The following is a 16,898-nucleotide window of genomic DNA, read 5'->3' on the forward strand; positions in this document are numbered from 1 at the left end:
GCCCAGCATCCTCCCCTATGCCAGCGGGTGCTGAGAGAGCCGCCGGGCAGCCCCAGCGACCTGCTGGGGGACAGAAGAGTATGCGGGCCTGGAGTCTCCAGGAAGCAGACGCCAAGAGACGATGAGGTGTGCAAGGGTGTCCTCGGAGACGCGGCTGTGGGAAGTGAAGCAGAAGGGGTCGGGGAAGGCCCGGGGCTCAGTGGGGCGGCACGTGCAGGAGGGGTCCTGGGAAGGAGGCAAGACAGGGGCCCTGGCATCTCCGGAAGCTTCCGCAGAGCCACTGGGAAATCCTGGAGCCAAAGTCAAGCAACACAGAAATCTGGGTCTCCCGGGACGGATCTGCGCTGGTGTTCAGCTCCATGCTTGGTCATGGGGGGGCGGGGGGGGGGGGGAGACGTTGGGGGGGCATGGCAGGGACCTAGAGCCAGGGTGGCTCCCACTCACTGTCTGCAAGGCCCATTCTCGTGGCTGCCACAGGGCTTTGGGAAGGAATTGGGGTTCATGCTCTAGACAGAGCACAGGATTTAAACATTCTGAAATTAAAAAGAAAAAAACCCCAAATTATATGGGGTTGCCACTAACTAGCCGTGTGGCACCCGGCTGGGAACTTGGCCCCTCTGACCCTTATTGGCTTCTTCATCTGTAAAATGCCCGGGAAATGTTTTCAGGAGAGAGCAGGCTCCCAGGGGTGGAGCCACCACCTGTCACCCCTCTCCCTCTGCCAGCCAGAGGGTCCAGGGCCCCCCAAGGGGGGGGGTCCCTGCGGCCACAGGCCCCTTCCTTCAACGCCCGGGCCCAGCACAGCAGTACCCTGCGAGGCCGCCCGAGGCCCGGGTGGGGAGCCCCCTGGTTCCTGGGTGGGGGGGTGGTCCGGGCTCCAGCTTGTTTGAAAGCCCGGCGTCACCCAGGCTGGGCCGTGGGTGGGCGAGGCCCAGGTGGGGAGGGGAAGGGAGGCGGCTCCTTGGATGAGCCTGAGGAGCAGGCGGGAGGCGGCAGACGGCGCAGGCTCCCACCCCCGCTGCTCCAGCTCTGGCTCCTCAGCCCCGGCCCCCAAGCACCTTCTCTTCCTCCTTGCCTCCCCCGCCCCCCCCCCCCCCCCCCAGTGCTGGCCCAGCCTCCTCTGTCTCTCGGGGCTGTCTGCACTTCCCGCCTCCGGGCTCCCGAGGGGCCTCATTCCTCTTTCTCATGCTCTCAGGCTCCTCCTGCACCCTCTGACCTCCCGGCCCCAGCCCTGGGAGCTGCGAGCTGCTGGGAATGCCTTCAGGCCACAGGACCCCTATCCCCACCCACCCTCTTCCTGCCTCCAACCGGAGAATGTTCCCAGGGAAGCACCCCACACCCAGCCTAATTATCCCGCATCTCCCCCGCCCAAGCCCCTCTCTGGGTCCCTGCCCCTTCCACACTTTGGTCTGTATCCAGCCCTCACAACTCACGGCTAGGCATAGGCAGTACTATGAAACGGGGACACATAGGACATCGTTTTTATACGAAAGAGTGGAAAAGTGGCTTAATTAGAGGTGGAGTATCTATTCAGCAGGATCTTATAAAAACCATGATGTAGATCCATACGTATGGATGTTAAATACAAATCCAAGTAGGCCGAAAGCAGATTAAAAAGAGTATTTGGACCATAAACCCGTTTCATAAAAGAAATGTGCACAAGACCCCAAATACCATATGTATTTCAGGGTGGGGGGGATGAGTGACTGGTTTTGTAGGGTAATGAACAAATAAAGCAGAGTAGGACTAGGCAAGGTGGACATCACTCTTCCTCACTGCCTCTTTATTGATTTTAACTCTTTATATGATTTCGGAAGCACCAACCGGGGGCTGGGCCCGACCGGAGGCTACACAGAAACTGCGGTGATCAGATGCTGAGGGACGCTGCACCAAGCAGCCCCTGGAGATGCGCGGGGCCGGAGAGCCCTGCTGCCGCAGGAGGTGCGGAAGGGCAAGGAGAAGGCTCCCCGCCGTGGGGTCCCGGGCGCTGCCAGGACGGGGTGGGATCCCAGGCATGAGGGAGGTGAAGCCCCCAGCCCGCTCTGGGAAGGCTCCGGCACCCGCTACTTACACGGCAGGAGTGGGACAGTGGACAGGGGAGAGGGACGAGAGAATAGACTAGGGTCGGGGTTCTGGGCTTCACCCTCTTCCTGGCACCCCAAGGAGCACAGAGCAGCCGGACCTTGGCAGCTGCAGGGGCTGAGTCTCGGCTGCCCGAAGCCTCGGCCTTGCAGGTAAGGGGCGGTGGGTCCGACCCCCAGCAGGGGCACCTGGGGCGGGACGGGAGGGGGGGCGCAGACCCAGCCCCGGCCCCTGCCCGTTGTGGCTCCTTTGCTTCCCTCCCTGTGCCCCCGTTTTCTGCGGGGCCGGCGCTGGGGGAGGTGCCGCTCAGGGGGGCCTTCGGGTGCCGCGCGCCCAGGTGCAGGCGTCCACACTGCGGCCCGGGGTGGGGCTCGCGCGGGGCCGGGCCCTGGGCGCGCTGGGGCGTCCCACCTGGCGGCCTCTCCCCCAGGTTTGTTTTGTCGTCCGTGCGCTGGGGGCGTGGGGAGACGGCGGGGACGGCGGGGGGCGCCGTGCGGGGGGCAGCGCCCGGGGCCCCGCGCGCCGCTGGGTCAGCGCGGACCGAGCCCTCCGCGGGGCCCAGTGCCCACGTCCCCGCCCAGGGCCCGCCGCCTGGGGCCCCCGACGGGCCGCCCGCACCGAGGAAGGAGGCGCCCCTCGGTCCGCACCGCGCCGGCCTTCCCCCGGCGGGCGCAGGGCTCCGGGGCTCGGGCGGGGGCGGCGATGGCCCCGCGCAGCCTGAGCTCCGGGACCGGAGGTCGGAGCCGCCCCAGCGCCGCGTGCCCCCGCCCCGAGGCTTGGAGGAGTCAAGAGCTTGGAGGAACGCGGTCTGCAAATAGACGGACTTTATTCGTCTCGGCTCGGGAGCCCCCGGACCGGCCCCGGGACGAAGGTCGTGGCGTCAGCACCGTCCGCCACCGCGATGCAAAAATAAATATCCGTCCCGCGGCGCCCGGCCCGTCCGCGCCCGGCAGCTCCGACGGTGCGTGCGGCGGGCGCGGGGCGCGGGGCGCGGGGCCGGGCCGGGGCGGGCGGGCTGCGGGCTGCGGGCTGCGGGCTGCGGCGGGCGCCCCCCGCACACGCCCTTCGCGCCGTCCGTGCGTCCGTCCGAGCGAGCGTCCGTGCGGGCAGCGGCGGCGGAGCGCGCCCCCCGCCCCCCGCCCCCCGCCCCGCCGGCCCCCGCCGTCACACGGCCGAGTCCGAGTCGCTGGAGTCCAGGCTGTTGCGGAGCCTGCAGGCGCCCAGCGGCTCCCTCTGCAGCGACAGGCTCTGCGTGCTGCGGCGCAGGCACTCCAGGCTCTGCAGGAACGAGCGCCGCGCCTTCTCCTCCTCCAGCGGGGACGCGCCCTCCTCCTCCACCTCCTGGATCTCGTCGAAGGTCACCGGCTGCGTCTTGAAGCGGGACTGGCGCGGCCGCCGCAGCCGGGCCTTGCCGCGGGCGGGGCGGGCGGGCCGCGCGGGCTGCGGGAGCTCGGGGGCCAGGCCGGCGCAGGGCGGCATCACCGCCTGGTAGCTGCAGCCCACGCGCGGCGGCTCCACGGGCGCGGCGGCCGCCATGGCGCTGCCCGCGGGCTCGGGGCCGGGCGGCGGGGCGGCGGGGCGCTCGGGGGGCGGCGGCGGCGGCGGCGGCGGGGCGCCCCGGGGGGCGGCGGCCTGGGGCTCGCGGGCCGGGGGCTCCAAATCGGCTGCGGGGCGGCGGCGGCCCTGGCGGGCCCGGGCGGCGGACTCGGGCGGCGGGCGGGGGCCCGGCGGGGGGCGCGGGGGCGGGGGGCGCGGGGCTGCGCTCCGGGCCCTGGGCTGCGCGCCGCGGCTGTCGCCGTCTGCCCCGCGGGGCCCGCGCGCCGCTTATATAGCCCGCTCCTGCCCACTCGCCGCGGGCGCCGCCGCAGCCCCCGCCCGGAGAGCCTGCGCGCCCCGCGCCCTTCCGCCTGGCGCCGCCCCGCCGCCCCGGAGCACCCGCCCGGCCCCCTCCGGAAGGCACGCCCCGCCCGCGGCGCTCCGGGAGCGGCGGCCGCGGGGGGGAGGGGGCGCGGGGCGGCCGCGGGGGGCCGGCGCGGGGAGGGCAGGCCAGCGGCTCCGGCTCCTCTGGGCCCCGCCTCCCCGCTGCCGGCCGGCCCCGCCCCCTCCTCCCTGCCCCCTGCCCCCCGCCCCCGCCCCCGCCCTCATCACTCGGAACGACGACGCCCCAGGCGCCCGGACAGCAGCGCCCCCAGCACCTGCGCGGTCACCCGTCCCCCCCCGCCCCAGCCCCACCACCCCGGCGCCCCCGGCACCCTGCCCGGCCCACCCGCGCGTCCCCGGCGGACGCCCGCCACCCGCCAGCGCGCCCAGGCCGGCCTCAGCCTCACCGGGGACCCGCGGGCCAGCTCGGGGTGCCCCCGCCCTCAGCAGTAAGTCCCTGAGCACGCCCGCGTTCCCGTTCGCGGGTGCAAGGGCGGCGGGGTGGAGACTGCGGCCCTGCCGGAGGCCCCTCAGCGCCCACAGTTAAGGTGACCCCGAGACACAGGAGTGACCCCGCTGCAGCCCACTAGGCCCACTACGGCCGCCCTGCCTGCGGCCGCCTCTCACCAGCCGGGGAACCACACTGTGTCGCGGTCATTTACACACGGCCCCGGCACAGAGGAGCCCGGCCGCTCCCCCAGGCACGGCGGCAGGCAGCGGGGCTGAGACCCCCCCAGGTGCTCCAGCGGGGCCCTCTGTCCTGGGCAGAGAAGGAACCGGAGTGTGACGGCGGCGGGACAGGAGGGTGCTCCAGGCAGCGGGGACTGTGCAGAGGCTCTAGGGCAGGGAGAGCATGGCTCCTTCCAGGAGCAGTGACAAAGCCCAAGTGGCTGATGCAGAGCGGGAGGGGGTGAGGAGGAGGCCAGCCAGGGGAGGCCTGGGCAGCCAGTTTGATCCTAAGGCAGTGCTGAGGTGCCCGGGAGCCCGGGCACAGAGGCTACAAGCGCCCAGTCACGTCTCTAAAAGCTCACCCCGGTTGCCATGTGCAGCACCAGACTGGAGAGCTTGGGGAAGAAGCAGGGAGCCCACTTACAAGAGTGTGACGTCACCCCCAGATACGAGGCTCGGATGACGTGGACTGGGTGAGGGCAGTGGGCAGGTAGGGAAATGGGCAGATGTGGGATTTGTCTGGAGGTACAGTGAGAGGACTGGATGGGCTGCTGGGAGGCACCCAGCTTTGCTTCCATGGATCTGGCCTGAGCAAGTGCCAGGCGGGCAAGTGTGAGCCAGGGATTGGGGTGGGGGAGAGCAGGCTGGCGAGGGGTGGGGCCTGGAGCCTGCCGCTAACCCTCAAAACCCCCCACCTGAGGTGGCAGGGCCTGCAGTGCTCCTATCAGAACTGTATCATGTGACAAAAAGGTAACTTATCTAATCTTAAAGTCATTGTATTTGGGATTTTTTAAAACAGCAGTTTAGCAATACTCTAATACAGAAATTGGTACCAGCAATGCAAAACTGCCAGGTATAAAAACCCTAAAATAGGGGCGCTGGGTGCCTTATTCGGTGAAGAGCCTTGGGCTCAGGTCATGATCTCAGGGTCCTAGGATCGACCCCCACATCGGGCTCCCTGCCCAGGGCGGAGCCTGCTTCTCCCTCTCCCTCTCCTGCCGCTCCCCCAGCTTGCGTTTGTGTGCGCTTTCTCTCTCCTTCTCTGTTTGTCCAAAAAAAAAAAAAAAAAAAAAAAAAAAAATCAATCTAAAAAAAAAAACCTAAAATATGTGGCACTGGCTTGGCCAACAAGTGGTGAGCAATCGGAAACAAGGAGCAGAGGATGGAAAGCTGGTGACCCTTGTTATGCTGTGACAAAACATTTATTAAAAACATTACCTGTGATCATTTGGAAGACAGGCCACATGCCCACTGAGCCTGTAATTCTCGAAAGACGGTTGGAAAGAGCCAGAAACACTTGTACGTGTTGGCTGCTCAACGATGCTTTTAGCAAGGTCCTCCAGGGCAGAGACTGGCTAGCTTGCGGGAAGAGAGGAGCAGAGGGGAGGCGATCCGGGGACCCGCCGCCGTCGGGGTGGGCAGCCCCGCTGGTCCTGTCCGAAGAGCAGGTCAGGCCGCTGGGCTCGCGCCAGGCTGGGCTGCAGGCCGCGCACCAGGCTGCGAGGGCAGGGCCTCTGTGGCGAAGTGCTGCAGTCGCTTGCTCGTTGCCTGGCCCTGCGGTCCATTATTTTCGATGCCTTGAGGGTAACTTTCGTTTAACTTGAGAGAGGGGAGCGGCAGGGCAGGCGAAAGGGGCGAGCAGGAGGAGCTCAGGGGGTGGCTGCGCCCGGGCTGATGGAGGCCCACGAAACTGCAAAACCGCACCGCTGGGCTTCAGAGCTCACGTGTGTTCCGGTGCTCAGAGAAGACAGGCTCTGCTGCCCCGTCGGCGGTGCTGGGGAGGAATGCCCACGGGCGACCTTGCCGGCTTGCCGAGGGCAGTCGAGGACTGGGAGGTGCAGGGCAGAACCTCCTCCACTGCCAGGGCAGTGAGGCCTCCCCATTCTAGAATGGGACGGTTGCGGAGCTGCTGGCTGTTCCCCAGGTGGGTCACATTTCCCAGCCTCCCTTGCAGCTAAGATAGGGCCATGTGTCAAAAGATCGTCTGTGGAGTGTGAGCGCAAGTGGGCAGTCCACGATGTGCTAGAGGAAATTCCCGCCCCAGGCTCCCACCGCTTCCCTCATATGGACTAAATGGCCTCAGGGTTAGAGGATCCCTGCAGGCCCTTGGGGCGGAGCTACCACCCCCGAAACACTTCCCCTGGACCTGTTCCCTGAGGAAGCCGTCAACTGGGTATTCTTGACTACTCTGGTTTCGGGTCTCTATCCTAGCGACTCAGCCTTGTCCCAGCCAAGAGAGCCCTTAGCCACCCAGGCCAAGCAGGATGCTGGAAGAGCAGGGAGGAGTGAGGGATGGAGGAAGGCGCGCTGGGGGCAGCCACCCCTGTGGGGACGGTGAGCCAGTCAAAGACTCGGAGGAGCAACGTCCAACAGGGTGACAGGGAAACCAGGGGAGCGTGTCTGAAGGCAAGAGAAGGATGCTTCTAGAAGGAGGAAGCTGATGAGAGTGCGAGTCCAGAGACTCCCCCTAGACTGGCCCACCTGACCGTCCTGTGTGGCCTGGGGCAAGCCGCTTGCCCCGCACTGTCAGAGCAGCCTCCCCTGGCCCCCGACTTAGAGCTGAGCCTCGGTCACGGCAGCATGAGCAGCCTTCTCACCCGCTTGCTCCCTGTCGGGGGCCACCTCCCCCAGCAGCCAGGGCCAGCGCAGGCACCTGGCAGGTGCACCTCCACTCTGCTCCCCCCCACCGCAACCTCGCTCCCAAGGCCAGGCCAGCGCCACCGTGGCTCCCCCGCCAGCGCCTCTGGACCCCCAGTCCCCGAGCCACCACGGCCTGGGGCACCCTAGGCCACTCCGCTCAGCTCCCCCGGATGAGAGACTCCCCATCCCTGGCCCCAGGAGGTCAAAGTAGGAAGGGAGGAGGCTGGCCCTGTTCTCCCCCACTGGCCCTGGGGGTCGGGCCTGGGGTCTGCTCACTAGGCCTTCCGGGGGAGGGAGGCACGGGGAGAGAGGCGCCCCCCCCCAGGGACGGCCTCTGAGCTCCCCCCCCACCGACCCCCACCTCCACGCCTGGCGCCCCAGCCCCGCTGTGCCCTCCAGACCTGCAGGAGTCAGCCAGGGCTCCGGTGGGTCGGGCCACATGGCCCTAGGGTCCAAGGTCGCTGTGGCGCGAGCTCACTCCCTGCCCTGAGCAGGCTGGCCCGCCAGCACCTCAGCACCCAAGCAGCGCGGCTGGGCAGCGTCGCCAGCATGACACACTCGTCCTGCCTGGTGGCACGAGCTCAACCCTCCCCGCAGGAAGCTCGGCTCCATGGGCGCTGGAGGGTTTGGGAATCTTCCCTCCGACTGACTCCCAGGGCCAGGGAGGGAGCAGACAAAGCGGCTGGCTCTGGTAGGCGGTGTCCCGGTGTTCCTGCCATGGCCACGCATGCTCCTAGGGGCCCCGGGGTATCAGCTGTGTAAGGGGCGCCGCCCAAGCCAGCCTCCCTCCAAGGGTGCTCGGGCTCTGGGCCTCTGGGCCTTGCCGGTCGGCGTGGGCTCTCCAGAACGGACACAGTGGCCTCCCCTGGGCCCGTGGCACAGGGGACAGCCATCACAGTGGGGGTTGGAGCGGCCTGGGGTCCGCGCCCTGCCCCTGCTGCTTTGTGTGTGCCTGGGGGGGGGCTAGTCACCAGAGGGTGACTCAGTGCTCCGGGGCTTGGCGGGGGGGCCACTCTCAGCGCCTCGTGTCCCCAGCCCCGGCAGGCGTGCCCGATGCAGAAACCGTGCTCACCGCCTGAGCACCTGTCTCCCGTCCGCTGCTGTGCCGGCTGCGGCTCCGACGGGTCCGACATACAGGGGGCTGCAGATCGGCTCGCTCACCCGGGGCTCCAGGGCCTTGGAGCAGCTGCCCCCACCCCTGGCCGGCTTCCGGGGGCCACCAGCCCTAACGTCAGGATCGTCAGAGGCTCAGGGACAAGGTGACCCATCCACAGGCCGTAGATGCTTCCCCTGGTGCGGACGGTGGCCAATGGCCCAGGCGCGGGCTGCGGGGCAGGCTCGTGTCCCTGGGGGCTGCCGGGGAGTAGATGGGGCAAGAGGATGGGACCAGACCGCTGAGGGACCTGGCCACCACCTCCCCCACCAGCCCCACCCATGCTCTGGCTTTTGGGCAGAGCCTAGGTTTAAAAAAAGCAACCACCAGTTCTTCAGCTATTAACAGGGCTCTGTTGCCAAGGAGCCTGCAGCACCCCGGCCTGGTCGTTCTGGGAGCAGAGGCTGGGCACCACGGAGGCCCCACGCAAGGCTGGCAGCGCCAGGGTGGAGCAGTTCTGCTCACAGGTGCGCCTCTGCGTCTGGGGGCGGGGGGGGTGTGTGTCAGGCCCCCTCCTGCGACCATCTCGCCCCCCTGGCCCAGCCGGTTGCCAGCTCGGAGCCCTGGCCAGTTGGGTCCCCTGCACACACCCAGGAGTCTCCCCAGAGTTGATCTCAAGCCTCCAAAGGCTGAATGAACGTGGTGACGGCTACTCCAGATGTTGCTGTTTTATGGGGGTGTTTGTCCCCACTGTGCATGTCCGTGTGCACATGTGAGTGTGTGCATCTGGGTGGGTGCAGTGGGAAATGTGAATGTGGTGGAAGGGGAGGGAGGGGTCGGCAACAACTACCACCTGGGTGCCAGGCTGTCGGGCCTGCTGAGCCAACCTCACCTCGTGCCTCCAGGAGCCTCCCTGCAGAGCCTGTGGCTTCGGCCTCTTACCAACTGCTTCCGCCTTGCTCAGAATTAGCACCTCGTCTGGTACGAGTGTGAGCACAGAAGTGTTTTGATAATTTTGCTGGAGGGTTGCCATGACAATCCTCAGTAAGCTCCAAGAGGGGGAGTCAGTGTGCATGGGAGGGAGGGAGGGGGTGAGGGGAAGGGAGGGAGGGGGGGAGGGGAAGGGAGGGAGGGGGGGAGGGGAAGGGAGGGAGGGAGGGGGGGAGGGGAAGGGAGGGAGGGAGGGGGGAGGGAGGGAGGGAGGGGGAGAGGGGGAGGGAGGGAGAGGGGGAGGAGAGGGGGAGGAAAGGAGGGAGAGGGGGAGGAAAGGAGGGAGAGGGGGAGGGAGAAGGAGGGAGGAGGAGGGAGGAGGAGGAAGAAGGAGGGAGAGGGAGGGAGAGGGAGGGAGAAGGAGGGAGAGGGAGGGAGAAGGAGGGAGAGGGAGGGAGGAAAAGAGGGGAGAGGGAGGGAGGAAAAGAGGGGAGAGGGAGGGAGGAAAAGAGGGGGAGGGAGAGAAGAAGAGGGGAAGAGGGAGGAAGGGAGCCCAGAGGCGCGGAGAGGGAGAGCCTGCCAATGCGGGGACTGGAGCCAGGGCAGCCCAGCAGGTATCACCAGCCCGCAGACACCCGGGGCAGCAGGGCCGCTGTGCTCCCAGGGGACCCCGAGGCCCACAGCCTGCGGTGCCGGACCCAGAACCGCTGCCTGGACGGCCCGCGCCCCGCCCCGCGGCGCCCCTGTGTCCCGCGACCGAGGCCGGGCCCGGGCATGGGCAGGGGCAGGGGGTGGAACCAGTGCGCAGCGGGCCGGGCGGGGCGGGAGCGGCCCACGACCGCGGATGCCCTCCGGAGCGCTGGCTGCCCGGGCCCTGCGCCGCCCGGCCCGTCCCCGCCCGGGCCCTGGGCTCCCGCCGCAGCCTGCGGCCCGGCCCGGTGGTGGGGAGGGCGCGGCCAGCACAGCAGCCCCGGAGCCGCCGCCAGCGCCCCGCCTGTCCCCGCGATGCGGGGGGCCTCGGCCTGGCGCCGCCTCCTCCGGGACGGCCGCGGGGCAGCGCCGGGCCACGAGCCCGAGGACGCAGAGCTTTGGAAAGACACTCCGAGAACCCGGGTGGAGCGTGGGAAAGGTGTTCGCGGCCGCCGGGAGGCCCCGCCTGTGCCCCGCCCACCGCCGCGTGGGCACCGCGAGGGCAACGCGAGGGCACCGCGAGCTGCCGCGCCCGTGGCCTGCCCGTCGGGGCCGCGGGGGTCCTCCCGGGCCCAGTTGCGCACGGCCTGTCTCGCCCTGGCCCCGCTGTCCCCGCCACGGGCCCGACACACGGAGCTGGGGTCTCCCAGGCCTGCCACGGCTGCAGCGCACAGAGTCCCACCGAGCCTGGCGGGGAGGGTGCAGGGGCTGGCGGCGGCCCCAGGTGCGAGGCCGTGGGACGGGCAGCCGCCCCGGGGCCCAGGCAGCGGGAGGCCCGAGGGAGGCCGCGGTGACCAGGCGGGACGGGGCACCCGAGGGCAGCTTCGGGCGCCTTGGCTGCAGGGGAACACGCTGCGGGGGCGGGGACGCAGTTTTTTTTTTCACCAAGGGTTTTGGTCAAAGAAGCTCCCCCAGGGACGCAGGTGGCTCAGCAATCTGGCCCCGCATCGGCCCAGGGCACGACCCCGGGGGTCCCGGGCGTGCAGGAGGTACCGGGTTAGGGACCGCATTTCCGCTCCACTGGCTCAGAGCCGGTTGGGGGCCTGGGCCTCCGTGGGGGAGCAGGAGCAGTGGTGGGTGTGGGTGCGGGTGCGGGCGTGGACGGTGGGTCGCAGCCAGGGCCTCCCTCCCAGCACCGTCAGGGGCTGCTGCTGTTCTCACCCGTGGCTCGGCCTCTGGGGGTCTGGCTCCTGCGATCCTAGGGTCCCCCCCATCCTCCTGAAAGCGGCCTCGCAGCCCCCTCCCGCCGGCCAGGCCCTGCAGCAGGCCACCTAGGCCGCCCACCGCCCGACAGCCCTCTCCACTGGCTGCTGCCCCCGCGCCCAGCCCTTCCCCACGGCTGCCCCAAATCCCATCTTGCGCTGCTCTGAGCGCAGCAGCGCTGTCAGGGCCCCATGCTTCACATCCACCTTGTCACCGAGCCTGTTTGCTGAGTGTGGGTCTTGTTTTCTCAGCAAAGGACACAAGACACAGCCTCAAGGCTGACGCTGCCCGAGGCGGATTGAGGGCTGGTGTGCTCCGGGCAGGGCGGCCAGCTGCCCCTTCCTTCCTGGACAGAGAGGCCTCACGGGGGGGGGGGGGGGGGGGGGGGGGGGCCTGCGTGGGGCCTGAGCCCGGGGCGCTACTCCCGGTGCTCAGAGCGCAGCTGGGGGTTCTCAGGTGTGCTCAGCACCACTGGTAGGAGAAGCTGGCGAGCCCTTTCTGGAAAGCCATGGACACCATAGATTCGAGGCCTCACGGATACACAGAGCCTTCCAAATCTGGGCAAGGACCCTGCTTTTAGGGATGTATTCTAGGAAATAATAATGGACGGGCACGAAGGCCAGCCACAGGATAGCAGCCTAAGTGAGGGGGTGCTTCTGTTTTCTGAGTTGCAAAATGAGGATAAAAATAGCTCCTGGCCCCAGGCCGCTGTGAGGGTTAATAGTCATGAGGCGATACACATGCGGCACTGAACATAGCCTGGGCACCATATCCAGGCTCTGTAGAAACTTCACCTGTTCTTTTTATTTGAACTGAAGTCTGAATGAGGCCAAAGCCTGGGCTCTTAGCTACGACGCCACCCGGCCTCCCACGGGCCCCTCTCCTGATTTCCAAAACTGACCGGTTACTGATAACAGCAAACACCACCCCAACGTCAACGACGATCTAAATATCCAACGTGATGGCACAGGTTAGAGACCACCACGACCAGACACAACACTACACGGCCACGCAGAGCCATGTACTGGAGAGCGATTAATGTCCCGATGGAAGAGCAGCCCGGGGGCTCAGCGGGTTAGCATTGCCTTCAGCTCCGGGGGTGACCCCGGGGTCCTGGGATCGAGTCCCTGCAGGGAGCCTGCTTCTCCCTCTGCCTGTGTCTCTGCCTCTCTCTCTGTGTCTCTCATGAATACAAAAAATATTTAAAAAGTCACATACTGATGTTCTTTTTTTTTATGGTGAAAAAATTTAGATTTAGATTTATAGCCGGCTGGACTCAGTTTAGATGATCCCAATCTGATCAAGGTGCTGACCTTGGCCACATCAATGTCATAGAGCTTCTTCACAGCCTGTTTGACCTGGTGCTCATTGGCCTTGACGTCCACAATGAACACAAGGGTGCTGTTCTCTTCTGTTTTCCTCATGGCTGAGTCAGTAGTCTGGGGAACTTGATGGCATAGTGATCAAGCTTGTTTCTCCCGGGGGTGCACTTTCGAGGATACTTGGGCTGACTTTGGGGCGCAGGGTCTTGGGCGATCGGAATGTAGGTGGCGTGCGGATCTTCTCTTGGTGACTGTGCAGCCTTTCAGCACTGCTATCTTAGCTTTCAAAGCCTTTGCTTTTTGGCTTCGGCTTTGGGAGGGGCAGGGGCTTCCTTCTTCGTCTTCAGCACCATCTTCGTGAAAGGACACACAGATGTTTTTTTTTTTTTTGCACTGATATTCTTAATAGAAAAGGCTAGGAAAGGAGGAGTTCCGTACAAAGTTGCTTTTTTTTAAGCTACAAATATGTAGAAAAAACACTGCAAAACGTGAAGAGCTATTTGTGGTCTCTGGTTGTAAAGTTACAAGTGGTTTTCCTCTTATCTTTCTTTTTAATTTCTTGCAAAAGAACACATACTCCTTTTGTAGTCAGGAATAAAAACAATTTTATTTTTTTTTTATAAAAACAAAAAAAAAATTTTTGAGAAGAAAAATGAAAGCCATGCTGGCTTACTTGCATCTGTGATGGGAGGGTCATGTCCTCCTCTTGTATGTTCCCCGCTGCATCTGACACACGCTCTGTGGACGTAAGAGCCCTGGTCCTGAAACGCGTTCCAGCCTGGCAATCCTGTTTAACCTTCCAGGCCGAGGCGTTCTGCACAGAACTTAGTGCCAGCAAGGACGAGAAAACCACGTGACTGTGGGGGTGCGTCCGAGCCTGGCTGGCAACCTGTCCCCCAGGCTGGGGACCCTCCAAGGGGGCCACGAGAGAGACAGGCAGTGGGGTTAGGCGGGGGGGCGCGAGGGGACCAAGCCTGGAGCATGTGGCGGGGCCGCGGGGAGCACGGGGCCCTAAGGCCAGGCTGCTCTGGTACCTGGGAGTGAGCGCTCGGCTGCGTGGCCTCGAACATCCCAGGAGACGCCTAAGTGCAGCCGGATCTTGACACGACGGACCCCAGTTGTGGACAATTTTCATTTCGCCCATCCTCCTCCTGAAGCTCCTGGGCCTCCCTCACTGTTGCCCGCAGAGCCGTGGGGCCCCGGAGCCCACCAGAGGGACAGGCAGGGGCACAGGGCCGCGGTGGACGGCAGAGGCACAACTCACCTGCGGGAGGCCAGGCTGCGGTCACCAGGGCACGTGCAGCGTCCCACTTGGGGCCAGCAGCCCGGATGACTGGCCACAAAGGAGGCCTGGCGGGGGGGGGGGGGCATGAGCTGAAGCCACCCGGCTCCCTGCCCCCACTCGGCTGCCGTGTCCCCACCGTGTCCCCACCGCTCCCGGTGCCCGGGCCGAGCAGCCCTGGACCTCGGACCAGGAGGCCGGGGCAGGGGTGAGCAGCCTGCCGGCTCCGCCCCCCACCTCCGCCTTGCACCTCCCTCGGGCCTCCTGCTCGCTGCCTCCCGCAGGTGCAGGGACCACAGGCTCCCGCCAGAGATGGTGCGGAGGAAGCGGTGGCCAATCCCCGACATTGCAGAGGAAACACTGCAGTTTCCTCTCCCCAGCGAGGGCGAGGGTGCCCCGGGGGCCTGCCTGGGCATCCGCAGCCTGAACCCCGGGGCCAGAGGGGGAAGCCTTCCCACCCCCCCGCGGCGTCCCTATCCACCCCTCCCACGTTCCTCTGGCAGGGAGCCCTGTTCTTGAGGAGTGCGCACTCCCCTCCTGGAGGGCCCCACCCGTGCCGTTCTCCAAGCACAGGCGGGTGCAGGGTGGGGGCCGGCGGCACAGGGACAGACGGGTCACCATGGCCCGGGACGGGGCGGCCGGCCCTACAGTGCCCGGGGTGCACGGCTTCCGCCGGCCTGCGCAGGGGCATCCCGGCCACCACGTGTGCTGCCCCGCAGGCCGCTCCTGGGGTCTCTGCTGCTCTGGTGGGAGGACCAAGAAAGCAGCCCCTGCAGCCCCAGGAGTAGGAGCAGGGGCGGAGGGAGAAACCGAGGCCGACTCTGAGCGGAGCGCCCAGCCCGTGACCCATGCGACCATGGCACGAGCCAGATGCCTGAGCCCCCGAGCCCCCAGGCGCCCCCAGGCCCAACGCAGGCCGGGGAAGCCCCTTCTGGCTTTCACCTTTGCTTCTGCTCAGAAACCTGTAATCTGCGTCCAGAGGGACAGCTGGTGGGATGAGAGGCCAGGATCCTGCCTGAACACGCCCACGCTTCTGGAGGCCCCAGGAGAAAGGGGCCAAGGCATCCAGGAGTGTGACAGGGGCTGGGGTGATGGCACAGACGCTTCTGTAAAGACGATGTGGTCACTCACACCGTGCGCAGCACCGAGAAAACCGGCTTTCCAGGAATGCTGCTACAAGCGTCCCGTCTAAGTGCCCCTGCTCCCCACACTGCTTCCGGACGCCAGGCCCCTCACCGACTGAACAGCAAAGAGGAGGCCGGCAGGGCACCGCACAGGGGCGCGGGCCAAAGCCCACTGGAGAGAAGCCCGCTCTACTCTGAGGGACGAACGCCCGCATCATCTCCTTGCTGACCTCACACGGGGCGCCGCATGCCAGGCTGGGCTCCAGCAGCCACCGACGGGCCTCACACGAGGGTTCTTTCCGAAGAGGAGATGGGGAGAGGGGCACGGCTGTGGCCCAGGCCCGTCCGAGGGCAGCGCGGGGCTGACTCGTGTTAAGTAAAGATTCAAACCAACAAAATGCATCACTATGGAAACATTCAGCTTTTTCAAAAGCATTGTTCAGAAAAATAAAGCAATCGAGATTTCAGATTCAACACTTCCCAAGTGTTTATGACCAGAAAAGGCAATGTGGGTCTTGGATATTCTGCAGCCAAGTAGAAGCTGCTAGACTCAGCCGGGCAGAGACCCATCACGTGCGGGATTCCTCCACAGGCCCCCTGGGGCCTCCGCTCAGCACAGCACCCTGTTCCGTGGCGATTCAGGGCACAGAGCCACACACTGAGCAGGGCCAGCCACAGGGGCCAGGAGGCCGCGGACTCAGGGGAAACGTCAGGGTTACGGGCTGTGATCCAAACGCCACCAAAGTCAGTGGACCAGGTTTCACGGCGGAGGATACACGGACGCTGGCTGCTGTTCTGAGGCGGCCTGCCTATCGTCGAGGCGCTTCCAGGGCACCACCCGACCCGTTTCTTCGGGCCACCTGCTCGCCACAGCAGTACCCTCGTGAAGTATGAAGCGTGATGCTGACTTTGGGCGTCCTTGGGGCCCCCAGTTGTACTCACAGGTAAGCATGAAGAGGAAAGGGCCACCACCCACCGGAGTTTGCTGGGATACCACCAGGAAACACGGTCTGGGTCACAGGAAGGGTGGATGAGATTTATCCAACTTGCCAAAAACTGGGTTCTGGTCCCCAAAATGAGCTTCCTTAGTTAAAGGGCCAGTTGGAGCTGCTAATGATTAGGAAGAGAGGAGATGCAGAGGCCTGCCCTTGCATACAGGAAAGCAGAGGACAAACACGGGGGCCTGGCAGGGGCCTAGGGTGAGCAGGGCCTAGGGTGAGCTCCAGCAGGGGCTTAGGGTGAGTGGGGCAGCCAGCTCCGCAGGAGCGAGCGCAGGGGTCCAGGCTCTCAGGGATGCCCGGCAACTGTTGGGCCTACATCCATCATGGCGGAGGAATAAGCACACAGTTTAAGGGCTCACCCGTGGTCTGAATTCTGGTTCTGCTACTTCCAAGGCCTATTACCTCACTCTACCCTGCTTGGGGGACTCAGCTGCCAGTCTCTGCAATGGGAAGAGCATCCCTCTCCTGCAGGGCTGTGGGGAGGATGAAGGATGACATAGAAAGTTTCCAGGACAGTGCCTGGCAGGTTACTAAAAATCAAAAAAGGGCAGCAAACAACTAAGGGGGTTTTTCTTCATGGTACATTGTTATATTTACTTTCTCCGTTTTACAAGCGCTGTCGGCAAAGTAGCTCAGCCCTGAATTCCTGGCTAAGATTTACAGCCAGTAAAACACAGCGGCAGGTTGGTGTGGTCACGGAGTGTCCTTGGCCAGGTTCTGAAAAGTCCTGTCCAGTCCTAAACCCTGTGCTTTAACTCCACGGCAAGTATCTGCTTGTCATTTCAAAAGGGACATCATCTTCGTGGTTAGAGGAGAAAAAAAAAGGCAGTCCTACCACCGGGTGCTGAGAAACAGAAGCTGCGGTTGCTGCTCTCAGATGAAGATGCCCCGGCGGTGGCCTGGCTGCGGGCGAGGAGCATGCATCCGTCTCCCTGGCAGCCC

At 65.4% G+C, this 16,898-nt stretch overlaps 2 protein-coding genes across 5 annotated transcripts in view; both read right to left on the bottom strand.

Moving 5' to 3' along the window:
* The window catches only part of ALKBH3 (alkB homolog 3, alpha-ketoglutarate dependent dioxygenase), a 71,554-nt gene that overhangs the window by 18,418 nt on the left and 36,238 nt on the right, over window positions 1-16,898 (bottom strand). The window contains exon 9 of one of the 4 annotated variants that reach the window (XM_041773761.1): window positions 12,475-13,813. The exons of 2 other annotated variants lie outside the window; for them this stretch is intronic. In XM_041773761.1, the coding sequence (XP_041629695.1) occupies window positions 13,721-13,813 (93 nt within the window). In that variant the 3' untranslated portion in view covers window positions 12,475-13,720. Of the gene's footprint in view, window positions 1-12,474; window positions 13,900-16,898 lie in introns of those variants that run through there. One more of the 4 variants, XM_041773762.1, reaches the window with a different exon arrangement.
* C11H11orf96 (chromosome 11 C11orf96 homolog) lies at window positions 1,757-3,712 on the bottom strand. The gene has a single exon (XM_041773763.1). The coding sequence runs from the start codon at window positions 3,616-3,618 to the stop codon at window positions 3,247-3,249; it is 372 nt and encodes a 123-aa protein (XP_041629697.1). The 5' UTR covers window positions 3,619-3,712; the 3' UTR covers window positions 1,757-3,246.

This window comes from Vulpes lagopus, chromosome 11 (assembly GCF_018345385.1).
Source record: "Vulpes lagopus strain Blue_001 chromosome 11, ASM1834538v1, whole genome shotgun sequence".
NCBI lineage: Eukaryota > Metazoa > Chordata > Mammalia > Carnivora > Canidae > Vulpes > Vulpes lagopus.

Bases quoted from the DNA above. Each gene is read 5' to 3' on its own strand.
- C11H11orf96 (XM_041773763.1), bottom strand. From the start codon at position 3,618: ATGGCGGCCGCCGCGCCCGTGGAGCCGCCGCGCGTGGGCTGCAGCTAC.